General features: G+C 38.4%; 1 protein-coding gene and 1 non-coding gene across 2 annotated transcripts; both read right to left on the bottom strand.

Moving 5' to 3' along the window:
- Nucleotides 1-3,670: 3,670 nt before the first annotated feature.
- Nucleotides 3,671-11,540, bottom strand: OOSP3 (oocyte secreted protein family member 3). Its single transcript, XM_036428604.2, has 5 exons — nucleotides 10,843-11,540; nucleotides 8,671-8,849; nucleotides 7,265-7,362; nucleotides 5,078-5,231; nucleotides 3,671-4,611 (listed from the first exon to the last, which is right to left on the bottom strand). The coding sequence occupies exons 1-5, from the start codon at nucleotides 10,913-10,915 to the stop codon at nucleotides 4,531-4,533; spliced, it is 585 nt and encodes a 194-aa protein (XP_036284497.2). The 5' UTR covers nucleotides 10,916-11,540; the 3' UTR covers nucleotides 3,671-4,530.
- Nucleotides 5,354-5,458, bottom strand: LOC118713817. Its single transcript, XR_004986385.1, has one exon. It is a non-coding gene; the product is annotated as a U6 spliceosomal RNA (small nuclear RNA).
- Nucleotides 11,541-12,029: the final 489 nt, after the last annotated feature.

Here is a 12,029-nt window from a genome sequence, read left to right as displayed (position 1 = left end):
GCACAAAACTTTGCAGACATCCTCAGTGGCCCACTGGGTGACACCTTTAACAGATAAGAAAGACAGTGAAGAGGACTCTACAGGGTTTACCTTGGAGGCTTCAGGTCTTGACAGACTTCTTTCCTCTCAAGCCCATCTTGCCATGAGTAGGAGACACTGGAGACACTCAGTAAGGACCATTACAGTGTCTTTTACCAGAAAGCAGAGGCCTCCTCTAATTCAGGCTTAATGGATCTTTGCCTTAGGCAACACTTTAGAGGAGGCAGTGAAAATGTTTTGTTGGGAAACTGAAGAATGTGCTAACCACATCCATGGGTGGCCTTCAGATTTCACTGTGCTTCCTGGAGGTATAGTGTTGATTAGGAAAGTGGCGCCAGGAATAACTATCTCTGACTTTGAAATTATTGTTGGAACAAGAAATACAAGCAGAACATATGGGTAGATGAGTAGGAAGGGGCAGGGACTGCAGGAAGAACAGTTAGAGCCATTGCATGGAATACTAAAGAAGAAAGGGAAGAGAATGTGTTTTAAGAGAAAGAAATGAGGAAGTGAAAAAAAAGTACTCCTTTGAGCACAGTTGTTTTTAATTTAGAACTGCAGCAAGAGCTGAGTGAGGAAGTTACTTAAACTCTTAAGACTTCAGTTAACCTCTAAGATTTCAGTTATCTCCTCTGTAAACTTAAGCTTATAGTATCCACCTTAGAGAATAGTTTCTCAGGGACAGAATGGACATCAGGCCATAGTAACTAAGATCTTTACATCGCAACTAAGATCTTTACATAGCATAACTCTTTGGATTATTAGGATTAAATAAATTGTCACAGTGCGCTGGTAGTATCACCTGACATACATTTTAAGCCTTTCTATTAACTGCCAGAGGATAGTTCTGTTATGACAATGATTAAATTCTTTGTTTAACAAGTAAACAATCAAATACAACATTTTATTGAAAATGATAAGATAGAAGCACTTTAAATGTTAAAAACTTAATGAAAAATATCTTAGCAAAATCTGTTTCCAGAAGGATATAGCACCCAAAATGTATATTTCATTAAGCAATTGAATATAAGCAGTTGAATTGAATACACCAAAAAATCAAGAAGTCTCCTCAAAGTCAAAGTGATTTTTTTGGTGTATTGCTAGGTATACTCCCACTTCAGTGAAAAGAAGACAGCATAAACAGCTGATGGTGGGTAATCAGGTAATGAATTGCTCTTAATTGACAGGACAATGCCATACTTAAAGGCCTTAATCATCAATTATTTCAAGTGTGGAAGAAACATATGGGGGAGAAAGGAAAACATGGCATCAAATTTCAATTAAGAGAGTGGTCTTTATATTCTAGAATAGAAATTAAATTTCCTTTGCAATAATTACTCAAATATGATGGACATTAATTTTAGGACTCTACCGATTAAGTAGAAGAGCACACAGAAGTTAAAGCATCTTCACAGAAAAGGACTTGGTCTCTCCCAGGAGTTAGTATATTACATTTAAATTCTGCACAAATTTTAGTCTCTGGCACATTTCAAAAAAAAAATTTAGAATAGTTTTCAGAGGTTCAGATCAAATAGATCTAACCATTGTCATTGAGGATATATTGCTGAATTTACTACATAGAACAGTAAATAAATAAAACTTAAGTGGGTAATATGAAATACCTAATAGTAAACATTAAAGTAATAAGCCATACCCTTAATGAATAATAGTATCTAAAAATACACCTTCACTAAATCAGGACCTTCACTGAATTAGGGTTTTTTAAGGATCAGGTACCTAAGTAAAAATGCATACCAATTATTTATTTATACAGAAAGAAAACATAATTTTTCAACAAAATCATGATGCCAATTTCAAGTTTTTATTTTTCCTTTAGGAGGAAGTCAGTTTAATTAAACTTAATAACCCTAACTCTTCTGGCGTTGTCTTAAAGTCAGCCCTGACTGGACAGGGATTCAACTTTATTTCATCTGTAGAAACTGGTATAAACCGCAATGATTTCCTAAAGAAGAGAAAAGCAAAAATCAGATAAAGTTGACATACTAAGTCTTTCTAAGTCTAAATTTGGAACCAAGTTATTTTTAGCAATTTTGAACACTATGTTCATTTTCAGTTTGGTGTTGTAGGAGTGCAGAGCAGTGCCTGGATCTTCTGGATAAAGATGATTTATAATGCTTGAGTTAGCAGAGTACCACAGTGCCCAGACTTAGACAAATGGCAACTAAAAGCTGTCAAAAGCTTTATCTGACCTAGTATTGGGTGGCAAGAGAGGTATATAGTGTATGTGTTGAGGGGAGAGGTGGGAGTGTATGTTTCTGTTTGCATACAGCAGTAAAATTCATGCACTGAAAACCTAATCATATTCCTTTGTTGGTCTAGTCTTCATATCTTCATTTTTTTTCTGAGAAAGATAAGTTACAACCAACATAATAATTACTACCAAAATGGGAATGCCTTAGTCATCACTGTTATTCTGGTGGCCTATACAGAGGCAACAGCTCCAGGGCATTGGCTAATATATAAGAACTGATGGCTCAGTGCACCAATTCGAGCTCTGGTGGGGGGCATGGCCTGCAGAAATTGGCCACTGTGGGAGAGCCACTCATCCTGGCCAGCTGAGCAGTTGTGGACCTGTCCTCTGAGTGGCTGCTGAATGAGGAAATTAGTCTGAGCTGGTATTTGGGGGTAATGTCTTGGGTAAAGATATGTTCTGTGTCCTGGAGGAATCTGGTGGAAGCTTTGAACCCCAAAACCACTCGGTGAGTGTCCTTGATGTGTGATGCCAGGTTGGTGATACCATTGGGGATGTTCAGGGAAGCCATGCTCCAGGATCCCCAGCCATCAGAACAGCCTCCCCTAGGGTCCACAGTCATGCCCCCTCTTGCCATCTGCCTAGGCCAGCTCCCCATGCTCTTTCTAGAACACACCTTAGAGAGCCTGCATCAGGTGGTGGGATCAGGCCAGAGTCTGGATTGTCTCAGGTATTTGATAGATTCGAAGATTTGGCCTCACCCTGGGCCAGCAGCAGGAGCAGCTGTTTATCCTGGTCAGCAGAGCAGCACTCCCACTGTGGGAACACACTGAACACCGGGGGGCAGCTTCTGCCACCCCCATCCTCCCTACCCCCACCCCCACCCCATGGTCAGTGCACATCATAGTGGCTGGTCAACCAGTTGTTCTGGTCATTCTGCCATTTGGTCACTGGCATAGATGATAGATAGATAGATAGATAGATAGATAGATAGATAGATAGATAGATAGATAGATAGATAGATGAAAATGTGTATGTGTGTGGTTGTATATCCCTCAATCCCTCATTCAGCCTTTTTTTGCCCTATTGGGGCCCAGAATTTGAGAGACATTTTCCTCTGGACCCATGCATAATAAATGTAACCATCTCTCTAAGTATTGCTTGGTTATTCTCCAATTTTCTGTAAGAGTCAGACTGGATAGCTATAGCATTAGGCAGACTTATACCTTATTGTACCTGTAACATGAGTTGGTATTTAAACACATTTTGTCATAGACATAGACAACAGTGTGGTGGTTACCAGAGGGAAAGGGGAAGGGAAGAGATAAGAGAGGAGTTAAATATAAGGTGTTGGAAGGAGATTTGACTTTGGTGGTAAATATGCAATGCAATATACAAATGATGTATTACAGAATTGTCCACTTGAAACATATACTTTAATTGAACAATCTTAATAAATTTAATTTTATAAATAAATTAAAAACAAAAAACACATGTAATTCTAAAATTGTTCTACAACTTAACTCATTTAGACATTAAAAGAGTACTAGGATGTAGATATTATTTTATTCCCATTTTATAGATAATCAAGTGATATATGGAGGAGTCACATAGCTAATAAATGGCATGCAATCTGAATAGAATCAGACTCTGAGATAAGGGTTCAGAGCTCAATATTGGTTTAAGGGGAGGTGATTAATACAATAACTAATACTGAAGAGGGTTCCTGGTGTGAAGATGTGCTTAATGAAGTGGAGATAGGAACAATACTCATTTGCCTTTCTGAAAGTTCTTGATCAACAATTTTTTCCATCCTCAGCTCCTCTCACAATGGTTTAAACTAAAATAATTCTAATGCATAAACTAGTAATCGTAAGTGATTTATTGAACAGCTACTTACAACACAGTGAGTGACAATGACCTTCCACACCAATCTCACAACTTACACTATATTTTGAGTTTAGCACTCAGACATCAAAAGTCTACCTACAAAGACACAGTATGTTTTATTTGTAACATAGCCTCCACATAAAAATTATATACAGATACATTCTTATCTGTATAAAAGAATATGCAAGGGCTAAATTGTCACTTTGCTGAAAAAAACACTTTTTAAAAACAAATGAAGCATTAGGCACTACTCCAATCCATCTAGAAGTTATTCCAGATGACTTCTCAGGAGGTGGCATAGAAAAGTTTCAAAATCTATAGTGATTGATTTAAAAAGTAAATTTAAGAATGCTATAGCAACAGACTTATTGAGATTGCCAAAGCATACACTAGAACACAGCCACATTAGCACTCTCATAGACTAAAGAATGAGGCATTCTAAGCAGAAGTGACTGATAGGATGGTTTCACCTGCAGAAGAAAAAGACAGGTAGTTAGTGAACAGCTGCAAAGTAGCTTCCAACAAATTTATAAACATGCTGATTAACCCTTTGACCAGTGGATATTGAACACCTACTATTTCCTGGGGGTTGGGGGAAAAAGTTGAGGAGACTGAGACACTTGGCAACTTTTTACTCAAGTGACCAAGCACTATTTAAAGTGGCTAATTTGGGCACTAACCCAGATTATGTTTAAACCAGACTGGAGATTTAGTTAATTTGGCATGATAACTGCAGTGAGGAAAAACTTATCAAGAAGACCACAACCTTTATAGACACATGGAAGTAGCACTTTTTCCAAACATGATTGTAATTAATGTGAGATTCATCACATAACTAGAAACTATTTAAATAAATAAAAAAACTAATTAGCAGAGATTTAAGCTTTGTTCTTCCTTATATCGATGTCATATATTGCCTGCTCTAAGGATCATTACCGAGGGGTCTTGGAAATATGGAATCCAAGGCAATCCAAACAGGCAAGTGTTGGTTGTGTTCCAGAAAAGGCCAGAATTGGCAGAGGGAAGATTGTTTTCAGACTTTGTAAGATCTTTGTCAACAGTGCCTGGAGTGGTATCTAAGGAGGATAATCTAAAATTTTTAAAGAAGAGAAAATTTGCATATCAGGTTAAATTTTAAAATAAACTATTAAGTTTCATTTTGACTTAACTGATTGCCATCTATGCTACTTAAACAGTAGTAGCTTTACCACCACCACTACTGCCCTTTCCTCTATTTGATTTTTTTTTTTTTTAGGGGCCATGCTAATCTTCTCTTTATCGTTACAATTTTAGTATATGTGCTGCCGAAGCGAGCACTGATATTTTTTTTCTTTAAGGAATAAAAGTTCCTCTCTTCCGCGTCGGCCTGCGGACTGAAAGGTCCCGGGTTCGATTCTGGTTGAGGGCATGTACCTTGGTTGCGGGCACATCCCCAGTAGGGGGTGTGCAAGAGGCAGCTGATTGATGATTCTCTCTCATCAATGTTTCTAACTCTCTATCCCTCTCTCTTCCTCTCTGTGAAAAATCAATAAAATATATTTAAAAAAAAAAAAAAAAAAAAAAGTTCCTCTCTTCCCTTCCCAACACTCTTCCTTTGAGGAATCTATTCCACAATTGAGAATGTTAATTCTGATTATGCAGAAGTTCCCAAAGGGTACTCTCATACAGTGGAAGTCTTAGATCTTTTCAACTTCCCACTCATAAAATACATACTATAATAGAATACTAAAAGTGTCATTTCATTGATCCTTAAGGTATAAAAAAGTTTAGTAAGTTTTCCTGAAAGCCATCCTAAACAACCACCCTAATTAAAAAAAATTTTTTTAAACACTTTTTTTCCAATTCAATAATGCCCTTCAAGTCTACAGGTTTTTGTAAGTTACCAAAATTAGAAAACATTGGGTCTTATATAGAAGAAAAAATTATACAATTTAGGTTAGAGTTGATTTTTTTTTTAAAGGCTTGACCTTAAAGAATAGATACTGAATGATTTTACTACCATTCCTATCTTTCCAAGCATCTCTTGATCTTCAGAGGGGCAGCTATGTGACAAGGTATGTATTTAGGCCCTGACTCGTCATCTCCTAAGTACACGATCTTAAGCATTTCAATTTCTTCTGAGCTTTATTAACCCACTTTAACATCATAGTGAGAAGGCTAATCCCTATTTTGCAAAACTACTGTTTGGAATTCTCTGCTGTTTTTCTTAGATGGCCCCTTATTCTAAATAATAATAATAATAATAATAATAATAATAATAATAACAACTTTGCTTTCTAGCCTGCTTTAGCCTACTTAAATAATGAGGAAGATAAACTTACCTATCTGACCTTGTAGGGCAGAGACTAGATATGCCCATAATTTCAATGCCATGCCAGGTGCATTTTTTAATTGGATAGAACTGTATTGTTTTCAAGGCCAGCATCGAGATAACCACTAAGTGCATGTAGATCTGGCTCTCTAATAAAAAGGGAAGTTCTGCTTGTACCCTTGCTTAGAATTTGAATTCATTTTCTCTAAGCCCACTCCAGTGAATAAAGTGTGACTCCAAACTCTCTGGCATTGTTTGATTATTCCGGTTCTCTGTAACATTAGTAGGGTTCCCCAAAACCAGAATCTGACAAGGAGATTTTTATATGGATAACTTATTCTAGAAATGCTTCCAGTAAGGCAATGGGGGAAGTAGGAGATAACAAAAGGGTGCATTTTCAGGCAAAATCCTCGCCTCAGCAGAATCTGCTAGAGAGCTCCAAAGTCAAATCCTGCATCACAGTTTGTCCTTGAGTCAGGCAACAGAGCCAGGCTTTCTTTCATATTCCACTCCATCATGGAGATGGGGGAATTTTGCAAATTCCTGGGCCCAGCTGGTATCATTAAAGGCCAAAATGCACAAAAGCAAGATGAGGGACACACAGAAATGGTGAGGGCAACACAAGGGGATCTGGGCACAGCATCTGCAATGGCCAAATGACACAGTTGAGCATTTCATTGGATAAAGGAACTATACAAACCAAGTCATTCCAGGACTCAAACCTAGCTGAACTTCACTTTGCAAACGTTTTATTTTTAACAAGCAGTTCTTAGAGAAAACAAACTGTGAACCAGCTAGTCCATTACACTCACCTGGGAACATGACACATCAAAGGGATTTTTCTAGTGACTCCTTCGTGCATGATGGTACAGTGGAGAACTGAATAAAAAACCACTCCATAGGAGAAAACCTAGTGGAACAAAAAAGCCTGTTTAATACCATCTCACACAGGAGTTTAAATGAAATTTGAACAAGAAACAGATCACATCAAGATGTGTGATCTTTAGATTAAAGTCTGTAAAAAGACTATCTCTACACAGACCATCAAGAAAACACTAAATCTGGCTCTAGACCATCAGTGCAACCAGTTAGCATTTTTGGAAACTGAAATCACGAATTGCCAGGCTAGATACAAGGGCTACAACTTCTACTTATTAAATTTACTCTGGAATTTGGCCTTCAAATGTTACCACAGTGCTAGGTCCCAGGTCTCTGGAAAGAGTAAACAAAGAGGCACTTTTATTTAAAACCATAATTGGAGGATTGTGTTTTCTGAATACATGCTTATTATGGAGACTTGAAAATACACTGCGTAATGGCAAAACAAAAATCTTCATAATCCTAACACAGGGATAGTCCTTTCTCTGTTAGACCTGTGGTAAACTGTTAGCCCTTTTAGCTTCAGTTGCTTACCATGAAAATTAGAAATTAAACCTTCTTTCCAGTGTTTCTATATTTCAAAATATACAAGGACTGAAGATGATTTATGAGTGCTTGAAAGTCATAATAATATATACATCAATGTATCCCTCCCTAAAGGGCCAGGAGCTATTCAAGACCAAATTCTGGGACCCATTGATCTTTATCTTAAAAGTATTAAACCCAAGTCTCATAAAAATGATGAGGTTCTTCATCTTGTTACAGAATTTACCAGGTGACCGAAAAATACACAGGAGTACCGGAGACACAGAAAAAAAACATTTATTTTCAGATGTTTTGCATGTACTAGTACAGGACTCAGGGGAGATTGTTTCTCTCCAAATCCTGAGCAACCCAATATGGAGGAAGCTCTCCCTTTATACCCCTTTCATTTCTTTGTCCCCCAAATAAGGATCATACTTCCAGTCCTTTATCAGGCTTTGCAAAAAGCCCCTTGTGTTAAAATGGGGGGCATGAAGCCACACCTAAAGGCCTGGCCTGGCCCTAGTTGTGTATTGTTCATGGTTTATGGCCTCTGTAAAATGGGAGTAGCACCTAGGTAAACAGGTCTTGAAAGACCAGATATTTAAGAAAGGGGCAGTGACTAGACTATGGGCTAACAGGAATGTGCATTAGATTACTGGCACAGATTCAGATTGCTAGCCTCCCAAAAATGTCTTATTTTCCTCGTCAGTCTTTGACCTTGACCGTACCTATCTTGCACTAACTCTAAGCACAGTACCATGGCAAAGTAAGATCAGGGAGTTAGTGTATTATTTGAAATCATCACAGCTCTTACCTCTTTCTGAATTCCACACTCGATGGCACGGTAATTAAACTCATATCCCTTCTCAGTTATGTGTGTTACAGGACAACCAATTCCCAGAGACACTGAATCAGAATGCAAAAAGTGATCTTGACCAAGTAGAGTCGGTTCAACCACAGCCCAGAATAAAGAAGAAGTACAGCCTACGGACACTGTTGAAAGAACACCCCCCACCCAAGAAAAAAAGATTCAGATAAAAGTCTTAGTCCTAGAGGACACTCAGAGAAAATTGGTGCATAGCCTCTTACTAAGTACGTAAATAAATAAATACCCCTTGAAACACCCTTGAGAGATGCAATGTGAATGTTCAGGTGAAGTCCTAACAATTATGAGTGAAAAATTAACATCAGGTCAGGTTCATGGAGGCCTACCTATCAGGGGAAAATCTTCATCTCCTCCTCCCAGCATCATTTCCTTAAAAACTATAGAGTTAAGCTTAATGTGGGATGCTATCTCTGCTTCACTTGCTATGGGACTGCCCCTGGACTTGGGGAGCCTCAAGCTAGTGTTCGGCCTTGGATCTACAGGATGAGGCCAGTGTAAATGATCAATGGGACAATTCTCTGTAGTGTCTTGCCCTTATTCATAGCAGCCAAACACACCTTTTGTGGGTGAAGGGACAAAGGAAATCATATATTTGAGCAAGTGCTGGATCTGCCCATAAAATGAAGATTCGTACGTGCTGTGTCTCCTGCCCTGTGTCCCTTCCACGAAATGTTAACAAAAAAAACATTGAAACCTGTAAAAAAAAATTTGTGAGTTTATTTGCACCAAACTGTCGATATATGCCGGGAAGAAAAACCTCAATGAATTGAGGTAATGCTCCAAAGAATGGCAGGTTACATTTTTATTTATACATTGCAGTCAAAGGAGGGATATAGGTGGGTTACATGAAATTCATTGGTGATGTATTAAGGAAGCAGGAGAAAGCAAAGCTGTGGGAAACCCCTGGGATTGGATAAAAAGTAAAATGATGGACACATAGTTAAGTGGGTACAGGAACAACTAACATGATACTGAAGAAATTTGATGCATCTGTCCTGGCGCCCACCACATTTGGTTGTGCCCCAGGGGCTCCAGAAAAGGGGAAGTTACAAGTTAACCAGACATCTCACAGACATCTTTTTAGAGGCAAAAAGGCAAATGGGCTCAGTAGAAAAGATCTAAGTTTATCTTTGTCAGAGAAAATACCGGCCTAGGACATGACTACCCACTATAACCTGTCTGTAGTTAAATATTTAATTTTCAAACCATCTTTTGTGGTTATTTTAGGTCTCTGAGTTTGCAAGACTGCCACACAGGCCTCCCCTGAGCTTGTCTGGTTGGCATGTGGCTCCTTTCGTCCACAGAACAAAATGGAGATTGTCTTAGATTAAAGCCTACTCATGTCTGTTGAGTCTGCCAGGTTGAATAGTTATCCACAATTGTGGTGCCCCATTAACTCTACTCCGGGGGGGGAGGGGGGTATCTAAGTTTTCAGATAGATATGCAAAGAATGTCTTAAAGATAAAGCTACCCATCATTATATTTTCATGATAAGGAAATACTAGAAGTAATAAAATTAGGTTTACTTTCCATGTAAAATTAAGCTTACTTTCTATCCAGTGACTTCTTTAATAAATAAAAATAAATAAAATTTTTCATAAGTAAAAATTTCTGTAAATAAGGCAGAACACAGACAAATGGGTGGGTTGCAAATGAAACAACAGGTATTAACAGATAAGTTTATGATTCGGGAAAAATAGGAAGTGAGAAGAGAAAGAATGGAGAGCTTCGTTCCCATAACCTGATTTAGAATTAACTCACACTCAGAGGCAGGTAGCTGGATTATGAGCAGATCATGGTGGCATTTGGAAGAGTACTATAGTCTGAAACTTTAAATAGGGAAATCTTTTCCACCGGATGAGGTGGTGGAATAGGACGCCACATATTGGGAAATACCTGCATCTGGAAGGAAGAATAAAATTAGCTCTTTCCCAAACATGAGATAAACTAGATAAGCCATCTGCTTTGGGGCTAGGGATGGCAAATAGGAAAGCATCACTACTATGGAAGTTAGAAAAATAGAATGGCAAGTCACTCCTACTGAAAGCAGCCAACAGTAACAGCCAGAGAAACTACACCTGCAGACAACAACACATGTACCTGACATTTGCTGAGAAGAAGCCAAAATCAAGCACACACAAAAAGATGATTGTAACGCCACAAAATCCTTCATGATTTTGATTGTCAGCTCCCAACCAATGACCCTGGGAAAAAAACAGGAAATTGGAAGCAACCAACCTCCTTTGGGTAATTTTATAGCCAATGCCAAACTCAGCTGACTGCATTTACAGATTACTTCGTGCTGATTGCTTTTATTTTCTGGGAATACGTATTGGGTTTTTCTTGATTGCTTACTATCTGAAAATATGGAAAGTATGAAGAGCAAAATAAAAAATCTTTATTAAAAGTGGCCATATTTTAATATTTCAAGAAAGACTTCTTTCTCCCTCCTGAATCTGGGCATTGCCATGATCACTCCAGCACTGAAATCAGAGGTGCAAATAAAATGCACCAGCAAATCTTTCAGACCTGTGACTCCTCTAGGCCCTCTGAAGTTCTTGAAGAAACCAAATGTTCAGGAGTGTCAATGCCTGTTTATAAATTGTTGGGGAATAACATTCAGGGAAATATTTCAGCCTGTGGTATTTGAACTTGAGAATCATCAGAATCACCTGCCAAACTTGTTGAAACACCATTGGTTGCTGGGCTGTGTCCTGGAGATGCTTATTCAGGGCTTGTGTGGAGTCTGAAATTTTGCATTTCTGAAAGTTTCCAGGTGAAGCTAATGCTACTGAAAAGGAATTTTTGCACTGGAACCCGGATTCTTTGTCTGCCGGAATCGAAGAATGAATCCACAGACAGAAAGTGGTATAGCAAAGGTGGAGATTTATTGAAGAAGTACAGACTCCCATGTGGGGAGAGGGAAAGAGTCTCACAGAATGGACTCCCATGTGGGGAGGGGCAAACGTCCCATTGAGGTTTTTTTCCCCCTCCAGTTTATAAAGGATGCAGATCTTTGTGCCTTGACATCCCCTCTGACTGGCCACTACTCCCTTGAACTGGTTACCATAACAACTCTTGGGCTCAAAGGTTTAACCCTTCCCCTCCCTCCTTCTTTATTGTTTTTCTATTCCCTTCTTTATTTTTTTATTTATTTATTTTTTTTTATTCTGGATGAAGGGCTTCCTTCCCTTTATTTTGTAAATATAGACTTTTGGCTGTTCCCAGCTCCCTCATTTTATGGAAATGTACCTATTGCAGCTTTTCAGCTCCCCCATTCTATGGAA

This window comes from Pipistrellus kuhlii, unplaced genomic scaffold (genome assembly GCF_014108245.1).
Source record: "Pipistrellus kuhlii isolate mPipKuh1 unplaced genomic scaffold, mPipKuh1.p scaffold_m20_p_9, whole genome shotgun sequence".
NCBI lineage: Eukaryota > Metazoa > Chordata > Mammalia > Chiroptera > Vespertilionidae > Pipistrellus > Pipistrellus kuhlii.
This window is presented reverse-complemented; position numbering and strand designations above follow the sequence as displayed.